The sequence below is a fragment of the Tetrao urogallus genome (genome assembly GCF_951394365.1).
Source record: "Tetrao urogallus genome assembly, chromosome: 6".
NCBI classification, from domain to species: domain Eukaryota; kingdom Metazoa; phylum Chordata; class Aves; order Galliformes; family Phasianidae; genus Tetrao; species Tetrao urogallus.
In genome coordinates, this window is record NC_136819.1 from 37,925,940 (window position 1) to 37,942,010 (window position 16,071).

Consider the following 16,071-nt stretch of genomic DNA (forward strand, 5'->3'; position numbering starts at 1 on the left):
GCGAGGTTTGAGGTCTCTTCCTGTGGTATCATTATCCCTTCGGCCACTGAACTGTCTGTACAGTCTGCTTTTAGTTTGAACCTTTCAAATTTAGACTGAAGTGGACTGGGCTGAATTTTGCTAGCGACAAATTTTGTTGTTTAATTACTTTCAGTTTTTCATGGTGTGATTCTGAAACTGTTATGTCAATTCTGTGTTCTTAACCACTTCCTGGACTCCGAAAGGAAGGCAAGTTTTCAGCAAAGAGACCAACTCCCAGTGGCAGATAGGTATGCTTTAATGTTCTAATCTCTCTCCTTCACCTTTTTCTTTGTCATTCTCATGATGGTTTTATTTAATAGTGATGTTTCTTGTGGAACTGGTTAGTCTTAAGAGCTTCCCAATACCATGAAAACAAGATACAAGATAACATCAAGGAAAGAAAACTTCAGGACAAAGTTGTAAATATTGTTAAAAATGCTTTAATTACTAAAATAGAAAATCAAGATATTCTGTCTTATGTTCCAAATGCCAGCCCTCCTGCATTAGACATTTGAGATTCACAACATTGAGTGAGCACTGCTACTGGGTGAGATTTGTAGATACGGTAACCAGTATCAGGAATTAAAATCACAAATAATTAAACATAAGTTTTGTACTGAAAGCCATCACTCGTGCTTCCTCAGTCACACATACTAAGCAGTTCCTGGTAGTCAGGATAAGAGACTTAACAAAGGAGAAGATAAAAATCAGCGGTGCAAGTAGAACTCTTCCCTTAAAAGGCTGCTTAGTTTTTAGTTAAGCTAATAAATAAAATCATTGCACTAGAGTGTGAGGACATGACTGGCTTCCCTATATCCTCAATCCACTTTTAGTAATTCAGATGTAAACAGTAAGAGCTCAATTCTGCAATTTCTTCTAAAAGAAACCTTTGAGCTTATTTTTTGTTTCTCTTGTGACTGCAGGATCAGACCCCTGGTAGAGAGCAGCAGGTGAGTTTCAGCTAATGAATTGTGCCACTGACAAATGAAGGCCCTGAGCATTCAGATTTAATGCAACTTTGGTACAGGATAATGGATGCTCCCACCTAGGATTTGTAGTCCCAGAGTTTGAGGCAAAGAAAAGAAACTTTCTCCACACAGTATGTCTTCTAGATATCCTCCCTCAGGACAAAACCAAACCCTCAGGTACTTGTCAGGGCTAGGCTTTATTCACTTGGCAGATAACCTTCTGCTTGTGCCTTAAAAATAATACCCCACCTTGCTTTTGTGTTTCAAGTACAGCCTCACTGCTTGCGGCTCTTGGCCTCGGGATCTGCTAAGAGAGTTTATCATACCATTGGCTCAGACTGGAAGCCTTTGATTCATTACATTAGCTACTTCTCAGGAGTAACACGCTTGGCTATTAATCACTGCAACCTTCTTTGTGTTCTCCAAAGAATACAAAGGTGAAGAAAATTGGTTGTTCAGAAGATGAATATGCTTTTTGTCACCTTGTTGTTGAAACCATGCATGCAGACCATGCACTAAGTTTTGCCAAATGGTAAGCAGGGGAATAAGAAAGGTTCCTCATAAAGAAAAGGCTGGATTCCATGGCTACTTTCTTCCTGCTCAAACAAATTGTTGTAGTGACAGAGGAACAGAAGTTTGCTGTGGTGCTGATGCATTTCCTAACGTGCATCTCTCTAACTGATTCTGGTAAGGAGCACAAGTAGGATGCTCATTTCATATTCCAAAGAAACAGTCTGAGTTTACAGCAAGGTGTCAAAAGTGGGACAGTTATAAGCTGCTTCCCCCCTGCTCCTTGGACTCCTAGTGCTGACCAAGCTTGTTCAATCAAAAGCATGCTTTGCATCCTAGCACCATAAAACCTGAGGCAGGGAAATGAGATAACTTAATCAGCCATCGCCAGACTTGTGCTGCTAATTAGAGGAAAATGACCAATGTTCATAGTAAGGCAAATTCCTAGGACTCCAACCTACTTGCTGAGATTAGTTAGGATTTGAGTGCACTATTTCTTCCTCATGCTGGGCATTAACAATTATTTTCAAATCCATTTTCCAGAGAAGGTAGTGTGAGACCAATCTTGGGTTTTACCAAAGTGAAAAAGATGTGGTCTAATATACATATAAGTGCAAATGCCTGAAAAGAACAAAGTGTTTGTCATAAGGCAGGGGTAAATGAAAGCTCTGTTCATAAGCCTGTGCTAAGTTCATCTTTAAGTTCCATATTCCATATTGAACAGAACGTAGTCAAGGCAATGTGAACTATTACATCAGACACTTCGTCTGATCCCATCCTTAATTTCCTTGTGGTGTAATGTGACGAGCATTTCTTTCGGCAGTGGAGTTTCAATATCTGGCACATGTACATATCTTGCTGCCTAGTTTTGTGCCTGCACAACTGTGTGTTACAAGTGTAGATGCTAAAATGAATCAAGGCCTGACATCCAGATGTGCAGCCATACAGTACAAACTTATAAAGGGCAGCACAAAGGTAGTCATGCAGTCTGTCAGCACAGATGTTGCTTAAGAAACTACTGCTGAAAGAAATGCTTGGTGTGGTACAGCCTATGTTTCAGCCAATACCTTTCCTAAAATTACACCCGAAGAGTGCTTATAGAAAGGCTGATGTCATCTTGTAATATATTAGCTAACAGTTGGGTACTTTGAACACTGAGGCTGGGAGCATCCAGGGTTATTGTTTAATTTTCTCTGAACGGCTGTTGGTGTCATGTATAATTTCTGTATTTAATGTCTTGCAAGCAAACTTCAGTACTGTATGCTTAAAGTAAATGGGGGAGGAGAAATACCATCTGTAATTTACCACCACGTCCCAAATATGCTGTGCTTTTAGCAATGGGATGCTATAAAAATGTGCTGGTGAAAGCTGGCTTTGAGTCTCTTGCAGATACGCTGCAGGAGTTTAGGCCTTTTGACTTTCAGAAGGCAGCTTCTGGATTATTTGTGACAATCACAATTATATTGTGTCAACGTTCATTATGTGCAATGCCAATCCCAGGTGAGGATCTGTTTTATAGCTTTGGTCCATTTTCCACTCTGTGATTGACTCCAGTTGGATAACATACCTGGTGATTTCAGTTTGCTTTCTCAGACTTTCAGAAATGCTGAAATCCATAGGAATGTCACAGTTCAATATGTTATCCCCAGAGACTGCAATAAGTGAAAGGTAGCACCCAAAGTCCAGCTTGTCTCTATGTTGTTCACTTTTTTTGTTAACTATAAAAGAAAAAAAAGCAATTGTTACCAACAGTGTTCCCAATATGTTGAGAGTTGCACATGACAGCAACTACACATACCAACCCTGGAAAGACTCAGTAGCTAGTTAGCCAGAAAAATGAACCACTGCATGTTGTTTGATAGAGAAATTGGAAAGCTGGTTTTGGGATTGAACCTCTCACCTGTAAGAGTGTGTTGTCTCTAAATCCAAAACCTTCCTTTAATAAAGCAGTGATGTAAGTGAGATCCATGCAGAGGAAAGGACTGGCTGAGCTGAACCTCTCCATGTTGTCACAGACTACAGAAAGAAAAAATAATTTTAAAAAAAATCAGCAAAATAAAGCTTCTGGCTTCTGAAATGACCTTAAGCCAAAATCCACTAAAACACATCACCTACTTCTATATGACACATGGTACATACTACACAGCTGTTCCATAAAGTTGGAGAGTAAATGATATAGTAATTACAGTTTCTCTTAACTCTATCAGAAGTGTATGTTTTGTTACAGCAACGTAGTTCATATTGCTCTTTTGAAGATTGAACCTGTGCTCAATCAATAGCTGCCAGGGTAATTGCCTGGTAGACTGCTTATTTTAAGAATGTGGCAACATTTATCTTCCTTAATCTGTCCAAAAATGGCTCTAGTAACAGATTCCACCTTCTGGGCTGACAGCTGCTTTTAATTTTAAATTTTCAACCATATGTCCAAGAGACTATTGCCCAAACAACCACTCACACTGCAGCAAAGATTCCACAACAAGGGTTACAGTGACTAGGAAGTGCATTTACAACAAGTGTCATCTTTTAGATGGAAATGTACTGTTTTGTGCTGACATTTATAAGCTGTTTCCCTTATTTCCTGAACAGAACTGCAAAGATGCTACCACTTTCCTTCTTGTTACTGTTCTTCAATACTTTATTCAGCAACAGTTAGAGGTATGGCGTAACAGAAGGTAAGTAGCAAGACATGGAAGTGTAAGTGAAATAAAGGCTAAACTGTCATTTTTTTCAAGTCAAATACATGAAGTACTGCCTTGTAAACATTCATCTTTAATGATTTATCCTCCCCAACAGTTTCCCATGTTTGATGATAGTTACCTTCTTTGGCTTTTCTTTCAAAATCTCTCACTTCCAGAACTCCTCCCTGTTCATAATCTGAAAAGAAAGAGGTGAGACAGTATCTTCATAAACCTGCAAGCAGTTGAGTTCTAAATCTGAGCAGACTCTGGGGTACAACTCTGTGATGATGGGCCAGGAGTGAAGTTCTTGGTAACAACGAACAGAGCAGCAAGCATAAATAGCATTCAGAGCACTAGTCTCTTCTGTCAAATTCCAAATACCAAAAGTGAGGGTTACAGGAAGGCATTTTGTGTTTCCTTTTCCTTAGACATCTTGTGCCATTTCCCTGCTTCACCTGTCTCCATCTTCAGGGTTCTACCTTCTGGTTGGCATGCTCACATGTAGTAGATTACCCCAGACCAGTTTTACCTATTAGGTTGGTGTCAGCTGCTCGATCATAGTAATAGGAGAAAGCATAGAAGGAACTTCCACGAATCTCATCTGGTTGGTGCAGTTTTCCTTCAACAACCTTCAGTACTTCCAGATAGCAAGGCTTGAATCCTGTCTCTCCTGCCAGGACAAAGACAGATAAGGTGAGCCTAAGAGGCACATCCAGGAGATGGAGGAATTGGTGGCAAGAGTGAAAAGGGGAAGAAGCAGAGATTAAAGAATCAGAGGAGTTGAGAAGAGCTTAGATAGCCTCTCCATAATCCAGTGTGGTACCTGCATGGAGCAAGCACTCTAGATCACCATCCTCAAGTGGAACTTGCTAAAGCAGTTCACAGCAGTATCTGATAGACAGGCTGAGCATACTAGGGTAGGTGCATGAAATGCTTCCTCTTTAGGCAGAGCTCCCATTGCTGTGTTCTGCAGTCAGCAGAATCTCATTTATGTTTGCTACCACCTGCAAGGTAAAACTTCACTTTCCTTCCCCTTCACATTGTAGTTTATAAGTCACACACACTGAATCAAGCACAGCAATCTTGTTTCCTACTGTAAAGCAAAGCATTGTCAGTCACCAAAGGGGACTGTTCTAGTCACTGCTGGTAGCAGCTTCTTGCTTTGCTTGCAGCATTAGAGACAGTATTCTTAAGAAAGAGTCCCACAAGAGGATACTCTTCAGTCTACCAGTTGTTGTACCCTAACACAGCCAGAGCACTCAGCTCCTCAGAAGGAACTCTCCTGTTTGTACGAGTAACTAACGTTTCCTATTAAGGCAGTGTATAGCAAGCACAGGCCAGCTACTCTTATGGCTTCAGATCATTCTTTGGCTCTATCAAAGCTCCATAGGTCTATGATTGGAGAGGTATCCTTCATTCTGTAAGATAACTGACAGAGTATTTGTCAAGAAAAAACGCAGATGTTGGAGGCAAGACTTGTCTTACAAGAAGCAAAAAGTTGCTTTATTTTACCTTCTTTGTTGCCCCCATACCGGTACTTCACTCCCCCAAAGTGCCACTCTGCTTCCAGTTGCTTTGGCAAACAAGAGCTGCGGAACATTTGTCCATCTGCAACTGGAAATGAGAGGGTCAGGAAGGATAAATTTTAATGCAGTTATCAGTGTGCAAAGCCAGAAAAGAAAAGGCTGAAAGACCTTCATTAAGGTCTTCAGGCAAAAGTAAGGAAGTCTGAACTGTGCAACCTACTCAGGTAACCTTATGCTGTTTGCATTTATGTGAAAGCTGGTAAAGCTGTATATTGATGGCTGGCTATGTATTTAGTGTGTGCGTTTCTGGAATTTACCCTCAGTCTCACTGCTAGTTGAAACTGGAAAAGCAGCTTTCTCACATGACATTCCTAAAAAAAAAGCAGTAGGCTCAGTTTCTGGACAGATCTATACCAGGAAAAGTGTGAAATATAGCAGTGAAGGCATATGAAATGGGTTGCTGATGCAAGACTAAGCCTACTTATCTCTTCAGAAATCTTCAGTGTTTTCTTATCTGGACATACCTTCTGTATTCAAAGCTCCAAGAGTTGCTAGTCTGGCAGCTTTTAATCCAAAACCCAAATAGCTGCAAAAACAAAAGAAAACATTTCAGTTTTTAATTCTTGCACTTTTGATATGTTTCATCCATAATTCTTCCTAAATCCTGGAACACTCAAATCAAACCTTTTCTTTGTTTCCCACTATTCTATGCAAAGTAAATAGAGAGTTCTCTTTGCCTGAACAGCTCCAAGTCCCAAAATTACAGATGCCAAGGCACATTATGCTGTAAGATGGGTAAATCTTAAACTTAAACAAGGCAGAAAGTGGTTAGAGTTGGTGTGACATTTCTACAGGACATTATTTGAAATGTAAAAATGCATTAGTCTTAAAAACCAGGGATAAATAAAGTTATGTGAGGAGTGCAGGGGAATAGTATGGCCATTCCTACATTATATGCATAAGACTCTTAACAGGTGCTCTTAACAGAACTAACAAAACTGCACAATGTCCCATTATAATGAGGATGTGTCTTCCTATGAAGTTGGCCTCTGTTTGACTTCACATAATACCACTATACTGCAAGCTAGGATTGTGAACAGCACTTATGAGAATATCATTACGTGTTACTGGCTTTAACAACGCAGCTAGATTAAATCCCTGCTGGCCTTTCATTTCCATTTCTCTTTGACTACCTATCCCTTTAGTAATGTTAATGCAAGTTTTTATGTAATAACCAGGGTTAAATTAATCTCTGTCTTCCCCATTTTTATGAGATTATTTTAAATCCCAATTATTGCAAGCGATAGAATTTGTTGGTAAATACAGCAATCGGTTACTTTTATAAATTCAAGTAGTGTGAGAGGAGGACTGTTAAACCAGCTTTGCTGTCAAGTAAACATATTCTGCAGTTAACTGAAATGATATTCTTCGCCCCAGTAGCTGTGTGCTGAGACAAACTCTATCATGCATGGTTGAGTTCTACATAGATAATGAAGGGAAACTCTGGGTATCACTGCAGACATCTCAGATACCTGTTTGCTTAATTCAGTAAGCACAATTACATTCTGTCAAGCCAAGAATCCCTGTAGCTGGCTCAAGAGTCTGTGCTCCATGTTGTGTATTAGCTGTCTCATTGGTTTACATCAGTCTAAGTTTTACTTTTTATCCAGTTACTAAAGAGATGGGCTATTTGGAATTGAGAACTAGGAGTTTAATTAATTTAATTCTGACTGCTGGCACAACATCTACTATTCTGTTTGTTCCAGAATATTTGGCTTGAACCAAGTAATAAAAATTCTTAAACAGAGTACTCATAACGCTTCCTTTGCAGTGATAATAACCTGGAGTATTTCCAGCCTACTGTCATGTTTCAGTTCAACTAATGTTTCAAGCAGGTAAAAAAAAATATAGTAAATAAATCATAGTCCCAACAGCTGGCAATAGGACAACACAAACATTTCTGGTCTCAGAGGCTGCAGAGAGATTGATTCTCCAACTAGAGCCAGCAGCCTTTTTCCTCCTCACCTGTGGGTATAGAGCTTGTAGGTCCTGTTAAACATTTCAAATGAGGTAAGAAAATCACTAGGGCTTTCCTTCAGGGTTTCCTAAAAATTAAGTAAAAAAAGAAAACTTTTAGTTGTAATTATGCAACAAAAAATAAATAACTGATAGATATAATATCACAGATATACCCTTTGAAAACAAAAAAAATTTTCCAGTGGTGCCTGCTGCTGTAATGCTTGCAATATTTAATACGGAGTTTATTTATTTGCATCTTTGTGTTACTGCAGTGAATAATAGGGAAACAAAACAGATCAAGATGAAAATACTCTTTAATTCACTTAGTTTTTCAGAGTACTTGTATGCTTTCCTATATATACGCACAGAGTCCCCACTGAAATCAGCTGCACTTGAAGCACTATGAACTTTTCCAAGCCAGGCTGGAGATCTTAATTCAGGCACAGAGAAGAATCTAAAAATGCCAGTTAAAGTATAAACCAGATTTTTCCCAAGTTGGATTATTTCCAGATAGTCAAAGAAACACTGTGAACATTGAGTCTCAGCCTTTGGGCTTCTTTATCTCCTGGTTTAAATGTTTCCATCTACCCTCGGCTCTCACCTCACTATTTCATCGTGCTCCCTCTCTGTGCACGTTTGCCCCACTGATACTCAGTCTCTATTTCCTTGCCATGCTGACTCTCATTCTTATAAATCTGAACCTGTTCTGGACTCATTTACTGTTCCTTTCTGTTTCCAGTCCCTGAGGCCTTAACCTTTCCTCTGCTTCCTCTAACCTCATCCTCCCATCCCTTCTTGGCTCCATGCCTTCATATCAGACACTGCTGCTCTGGGCCAAACAGCAGAATCTCAGGACTGAACCTTCAGAGTCACTGCTGCTGCCGTTCCAGTAACCAGACAGAGCAAAAGACAGATCTGCAATTACAGAGTGCTGGAGCGCAGCCTGCCTGACACTGAAAGAGGTTCAGCAGTATTTAGCTTAAGTCTCTCCTGAACAAATATAGACTGGTTTGTTTTTGGTGTTGGGTAGATTTGTGTAGGAGTGGCAGTGACCCTTGAGCCTGCCATATTCTGAATTCTGTTCCTAAATCTTATGTCACAAAAACTTTTAAAAAGGAGAGTCCTGAAAAAAAAAATTTGATCGGAGAAAACAACTGTTTTCGTGTCCCTTGCATTCATGAAAATGTAGAATTCTTCACACAGTCCCAGGTGAGGCAGGCACTAGACAGACAATTTCATAATTATTATGGTTGAATTTTAGTTGCTTATAACTTTGGCAACAGCCAAATCATGAAAAGCATAGCAGTGTTAAAACAGCTCTTTGCAGTTACCATTCTGCATCTTCTGTTTGCTTGCAAATCTTTCATTAATGAATCTCCTAGTATTACAGTGTTGTTTCTTAAAAAAATAATATGAAAGCAAATATGCAACTGCCTCAGGTTATAGGAGGAAAAAAACCTCTGCAAATCAAGGGACAAAATTCTGTCACATGGGCAGAATTTTTCAGAAGCGTCCTGAGCTATATGTGTGCTTTTTGGTGTGAAATTGATAACATAGGCTTGCAGCAGGCACGACATACAACTAGGATACATGAAGCCTTACTCCAAACCACTCTACTATTCACACTGTTGGCCCTCGTCAGTAGCAAACCTTCAAGGCCTTTTCCTGCAAAGCCATAAGGAGAAGTTTGAATCCTGAGCTGCAGTCCAGCCTCCTTTAAAGCTCTATTTAGTCTCTAAAACCCTGACACATAACACCCTTTCCTGTTGGTCCAATGCCCAGTTCAGCAGGTGTTATCAGTACAAAACAGAGCGCAAGTCCAGAGTACTAGAGGCTCTGCAGAACATGATAAGGTTGCACATCAGGTTTCAACATGACCCATCATGGCAGAACTCAAATATTCTGATATGAAAACCATGTGTTTAGTGGTCCCCAAACACCTATTTGAGAATTTCCATTCTTGTAAGCAAAATATGTTACACTACTTCAGAAATAGCAAGAGGGACAAAAACAACTTGGCAATATGGAGGTACTGAATGCTGTAGCATCCCTCCACTGTTTAACATCCATGTAATTTTCTCATGCAATTTTCATACTTGGGTCCCAATTCAGACTTTCTAAAGAGATACAGAATTTCTGAAAAATCCAGCAGAGATGGGGAGACTCCCCCAGAGACAAGAATTCTCCAGGAAACGAGAAGGAACAGGTAAGTAAACAAAGAGGGAGTAGCTGTGCTATTAGAAGTAAAAACAGTTGCTCCATTAGACAACTATCCCACCCTGCCACATTTAGTGAGGATCTGGAATGGAAAGAAATGATAACTCAGAAGAGACCCTAATTTGCTGTAATATGCAAGAATATTCCCTAAAAATATGCTACATTTATCAAATGCAAAGTAATTGTCTTTCATTCATGGGGATTTTCCAGCCTAAGTCTAGAAAACAAAGGCTAATTCTCTTTGGTTTTACACATTTACTTGCTTTCTTTTTCCTGCCTAGTTATCCAGGCTTCTTTGTTTGCAAGTGCCTATCAGCCAACTGCTGATGTCAAAGGGAAGGCTGTGCAGATGTTCACTACATCAGAGATGTTCTGCTTGTGCCAGAGGTGACAAAATGAGAGCACAGAGCCCAGCTGTGCCCATGTCTTCCCACTGGCATTGTGGTCTCGACTCATATGCTTACAGCCACTCCTCACCTCAAACCGTGGCAGAAATGTGATCTGGGTTGAGGCTCCTCCCAAGTCCAGGGTCCCAGTAGTGTGCTGGTTATGGCCAGACAGCTGCCCTGCAAACCACATCACGTTCAGAACAGCCTGAAGTGGCAAAATGCTATAATGCGGATACTGCATGTATGCTCAGCCAACCGACAAATTCCCACATCATGAGGCTGAGTGGGCCTTCAAAGAAAAAACCATCAGAGGAATGTTGTCGTAAAGAAGGTATTAAGAAAATTTCTTCTCTGACTCAAATTTCACATTCTAAGAGACAAAAGCAGATGAATGTTTGGGTATACATGAGAAGCGGAAAGAAAGAGACATAGTAGAAGAATGTCAGGGACAGTGCATAAATTCTGTAATTACCATAGGTGCTCGTCAAGAACAGTGGGAGAATAAGGATATTAGAAAGAGCAGAACAAGCTGTTATCATTCCTCTTCACCCAGAACAACATTTTTGAAATTTTTTTCTTTGCTTACTCAGATTTCTACTAGAACACTGATTTTGTTTTCTTTTTGCTAGATTGCACTCTCAGAACTTAGTAGAGCACATCAGGCTAATGCATGCTATTGCATCACGTTCACTGCACAGTTCAAAGTGAGATGAAGAATAGCATAACACCCTGTTTCCCATCTTCTAAGTGGTACCATGGCCCGACATACATACAGAAACCAGCTTGCCAGTGCCTCCCAGTCCTGAGTAAATCCTAGCACCTTCTGGATCAAGATGCCTTCTTCTTGCTACATGTGGGACTCAGCCTCTGAGACAGAATCTGCCCAAGTCAATCCACTGCTTTAGCACTGTTGCCACAGTGGGGAGGAATAGGAAGGTACAGCAACCAAGGCAGAGGAACACACAGAGAGATCATCTCTGCAGAAGAAACTCAAGTTCGAATTTAAAGAGAAGTTATACAGCATTAGCTACCTGTCAAAAAGTTCACAGTGATCCAGGCTAAAATTCCTGCAGAGAGAAAAAGGAAAAAAAAAGTCACTACTGAATACTCTCATGACCTCCTGCCCACTTTTACCACCACTCCACATTACTTATTTAGTAATGATTTCCATGTAATGTAATATAATCTCTCTAATATTTTAGACATTAATTCAAACTTACAAGTCAGTTTAATATTACACATTATTGATGTATTAAAAGCTCATTAGATAGGATACGAACAACATTTGTAGCAGGTATGCAACTGTAGCATACAAAAATCACATAGTAGCAACCACTAAAATGCAAACAGCTGCTCTTGGACTCCAGCAGCTGGCTTGAGGATGGCATGATTATCACCCAAACACAGGGAAACGTGACAGTAGGAGAGGTGGGTTTTAAAACAGAACTTGGCAGGCTACACTGTGTTCTGTTATGCCTCACCGGTCCTGCTCCCTGTTAGTACCACACTTCTCCTTGATATACACTTCATCTGTTAATCCTAGTGGCACACTGCATGTTCCATTGTGCTTCATCAAACACTTGTAAACTTTGTGTTCTTTCTCTTTTTCTCTTGGCCCCCATGGACAGATTTTGCTCTTTAATCTTACTCCCTGAATTGGTTGCTTAAGCTCCGTGATAATTCTTTCTGCCTTCCCCGAACAACTTCCAAAAATTCACCACAATGAAATGTTCAGAATTGAACGTGACATCATGGGTGGCTTCTATCAGACATCCATACAGAATTACCTGCCTGATCTCCAAGGATATGTAGCCAAAATGCATCATTGGTTTGTTCTGCACTGCAAAATCATTTATAAATAGTCATTAACTCCAAGCCTACATATTTTCTTGTATTTTAGGTTACTTCCTTTGCTACTTAACTACCTGCACTATTCCAATCTGATTTATTTATTTATTTTTACATTACTTATTTAGGTTACAAACAAGGCTACAAATCTTTTTCTTCCTTCCCTCAGTTTAGGTGAGCATTTCCCCTTCAAATTCAGTCATTCCTGCTTCCCCTCCCATTCCTCTTTGCCTTCAGTTTTTCTTCCTTCTAAAACACACCTTCATACGACCCATCCATGATGCTAACACTATCTTCTGGAACAAGAAATGGTGACTCCTCAAAGACTTCTTTCACCTAAAGAAAGAGAAAATGATTCAGTTCCTTGGTCTGAACAGTCTTGCTCTGCTCTGACAATGACAGAGAAAAGCTTTCCTTTTCACTGCAGTAGAAAAAAAGTCAAGAGAGCATGACAAACAAAATTCTTCCTCTTCTAAGGGCCAGTAAAGAAAGCGACGTATCCAAAGTCTCTCTCCCAGAGTCTTCTATGCACACCAGGACAGAGAATTTCAGGACCATGCAAGAAAATTTGTGAAGTCTGTGAGTTTCATGCTGTGGTGGGATTACAGTTAACTTTTCACAGCCGAAATTCGCAGATGGCGACAGACTGGAGAACTGAGCCAGGAAAGATGAAACAGAGCAATAGCATTGTATCCAAAAGATGTTAGTATTACCTCAGAGAGTAGAGCTTGAGCTTTCTCCTCTGACAGTAAGCGCAGTCCAGCTGTGGCTTTTAACACTACTGGAGTCTTCTTCCAGAGATGAGGTGGCACAGCATCTACGGCCATGTCCAGCAATTTTTTGACGGATTCAGCACCCTTAAAGGAAGAAATTGTATTTCTTACAGTTTTCCTTCAGAAAATGTGCCTCCTAACTCCTCAAAACTAGTGAAACTGGTATTCAACAGCAGAAAACATCCACGCCTAAAAGAAGCATAAAAACTGTGCTAGGCATCTCATACAAACCTTAAAGGAAGGTCAGATACATTCAGAGTTATATCCTAGGAGACAGCATTAAATTTCATTGTTTGTGGAAAGTATTTTTGGAAAAGATGGAAGGAAGCAAGGGAACTGAGTATCTGACAAACCTAGGCATCTTGTAGTATGATAAAACTAAGTGGTGCAATTACTTACTGATACTGCAAACGCCAGGGGGGATGTCTGTGGATTTCAGTAAATGCACATAGGAATTCCAAGTAAGTTCATATAAAGTAGCCTAACGACAATGACAGCTGTAGAGTGCTTATCATATGAGGCACAGACATCACTGCTGGGCTCTCAACTATTTATACTGCTCTAACAATTATAGTTTGGCATTAGCAATGAGCATTTTCTTGTGAAATTTCTAGAAATGTCTGTTGGTGGTGATTTTTCTCTTCTCCTACCCAATAAACAAGACAATTTAGTGAAATCACAAGAGAGCTTATCAAAGTTTTAAAAAAGAGCCATCTACTCTTCCCCAGAGTTTCACACTAAAATTCTTACAGCACTGAATGCAGCAGAGCACACTGCACACTGAAATCTGAAGCTCCCCCTAATTAGCCCTAACTCCAGGACTGCTAAAGCAGGCAAGGCACAGGATCTAATATATCATTTGCCTGGCATCTCCTTTAGCTTGTGAATGAGCTTGCTGTCAACAGAAGGGATCTGGAAAATGGCAGCTCAGTTCAGGACTGGCTCTTTGTATCAACTTGATTCCTTTAGCTGTCTTTGCCCTGCTGCTCATTTCTGACTCCTGATCAGAGTGGCCTGAAAGAAGTGCACTGCACATGAATTCGCAACCGTATGCATTTGAAAATAAAGAAGGCTGCACCTAACTTCAGTTTCTTATTACAATTCTAAATTGTAAATTTATTAATAAAGTACTAATTAACATACCTGATTGCAGATTATGGATCTGCCCAGCTTTATTTTTTAAAAACTCCATACACAAATAAAAACAAAAGTCCAGAATCAGTAAAACAGGAATTGCCCATACCAAAATCATTACTCAGCTACAGCTGTGATGAAATATTCTCAAAGACATATGATCTAATTAGATATAGCAGTTAAGCAATTAATTAAGCCATTGTTCCACTGATGAAATACATGAAGTAATAGTTTCCATTTTACTGTGTGGAAATTAACTCACAAAAGTGGAGCGATAGGTTTGGAGAGCCATCTTTACATTTTTCTTGACTCCCTGCATTACAATTTTGAATATTTGAACTGCTTGGTAGAATGCAACTGATAGTAGTAGAAGGAAGATCAACTCATGGGGAATGAAAGAGAGCCTTACCTTTTCAGGCTGATCAGCATAGGCAGAAAGACCTGGCTTCACAGACTCAAATATTTCCCCTTCCAACTCTGGAAGGATTTCTGCACAAATGAAACATTACATGAAACAATCAACAATTCAAATATATATATATATATATATATGTATATATATATATTCTTTAGCTTCCAAAAGGTTGTCTGAAGCACTGTTAAAGAAACACTCCTTGACATCCCCTTGCAAATAATAAATCCCAAAAAAAACACTGCTCCTTCATTTCAGAAACATACTTAACAGAACATTGCCCTTGTGTCCTCCAAGCTCATCAACAATTTATTACAAACATAATTAGAAGGATGTTTGTTCATTATGCATTTGTAAGTCACAAGTTGTAGCAATGTAGCATGACTGTTGCCTAATCTTAACGAAATTTCTTTCCTTTCTTGTCCCCAAGCTAAGTGTGAAATATTAATTCATATTAAGGCACATACAGTCAGCTCCTGATTATTCATAGGTGATTCATCCCATTCAGAAAGACAGAGAATGCTGAACAGAGCTGACTGTCCCCAGGCACTTGGCTGCAAAGCCAAACAAATGTGACTATTGCTCCCAGAGTAGCGTGGCTCTACCATGTATATCTCAGTATTGCATATCATCTATCAGAGTTGGACATTGCACCAGCCCTTCCCAAAGAATGTTGAAATCATGTGAAGCCCACATGAGGTACTACGGTACTGTAGTACACAGGCACTACATGTGGCCCTGAAGGGCTTATTAGCCTTTAACCTTTGCAGATTTGCTGGTTCACAGTATACAAGCTAATTCACCTTCTCGAATTGTGTTTAATGTGCAGCCAAGCTGTGTACCTCCACACCACGTCAGATGTAGATATTCTGTGGTGTGCTGCATCTGCTTACAGTTCTGGAAACTGCCTAGGTGGTTATAATTCTTTAATGTATTGATTTTATTTTGATATAAAATGTTACATATACAGAATGTAAATATTTATTGATATAATTCCAGGTAACAGGCAACTTGAAAATCTTCCCAATTCAATGGGACATTCCTTTAAACAACTGCACAAGTGAAAATCTTCAGAAATTCAATATACCCAGAAAGAAACCTCTGGGTTTCTCAAGATGTGCAAGAAAGAACTTTTCACAGTGAAACACCACCATAAATGGCACTCAATCACCCCCCGGAGGATGACCTGAAGGATAAACAGGAGAAATCTTCAGTTGATCCCAAATTCCATATTGATGCAAACAAAATCCTCTCGTGTGGAAACAGAACCTGAGTCAACATATGGCAGGTGCACAGACTGACACAGGGTCTCACCTGGGCTCTTCTGCACAAAGGTATAAATGTGGATCCGGGTTCCAGTGCTTCCTGCATCAAACATTATGCCATAAAAAGTGTTGGTCTTGGCATTTATAGGGCACGTGTTAGGTGGAAAGAGATCCTGAAACCACATCTCCCTGTTTGAATGGGAAAGAACAGGGGACAAAGAAGAAAAGACCAGTGCTAGAAGGATGGGGAATCTGGAAGATGTCATCATGCCAGGATCACTTGAGGCGGTCAAGCGTGGGTCAACAGTCAT

The 16,071-nt window shown here is 39.9% G+C and overlaps 1 protein-coding gene and 1 long non-coding RNA gene across 2 annotated transcripts; one reads left to right on the forward strand and one right to left on the reverse strand.

Annotated features, from left to right (window-relative positions):
- The first annotated feature begins 154 nt into the window (after positions 1 to 154).
- LOC306948322 lies at positions 155 to 4,143 on the forward strand. Its single transcript, XR_013792590.1, has 3 exons — positions 155 to 269; positions 945 to 971; positions 4,086 to 4,143. It is a non-coding gene; the product is annotated as an uncharacterized lncRNA (long non-coding RNA).
- ENTPD5 (ectonucleoside triphosphate diphosphohydrolase 5 (inactive)) lies at positions 3,131 to 16,071 on the reverse strand (the record flags this gene model as incomplete). Its single annotated transcript, XM_079537896.1, has 13 exons — positions 3,131 to 3,217; positions 3,400 to 3,515; positions 4,317 to 4,373; positions 4,707 to 4,847; positions 5,690 to 5,791; positions 6,228 to 6,289; positions 7,729 to 7,808; positions 10,417 to 10,505; positions 11,360 to 11,395; positions 12,437 to 12,512; positions 12,890 to 13,033; positions 14,493 to 14,572; positions 15,810 to 16,071. 13 exons carry the CDS (start codon positions 16,069 to 16,071, stop codon positions 3,131 to 3,133), a joined length of 1,332 nt encoding a protein of 443 aa, XP_079394022.1.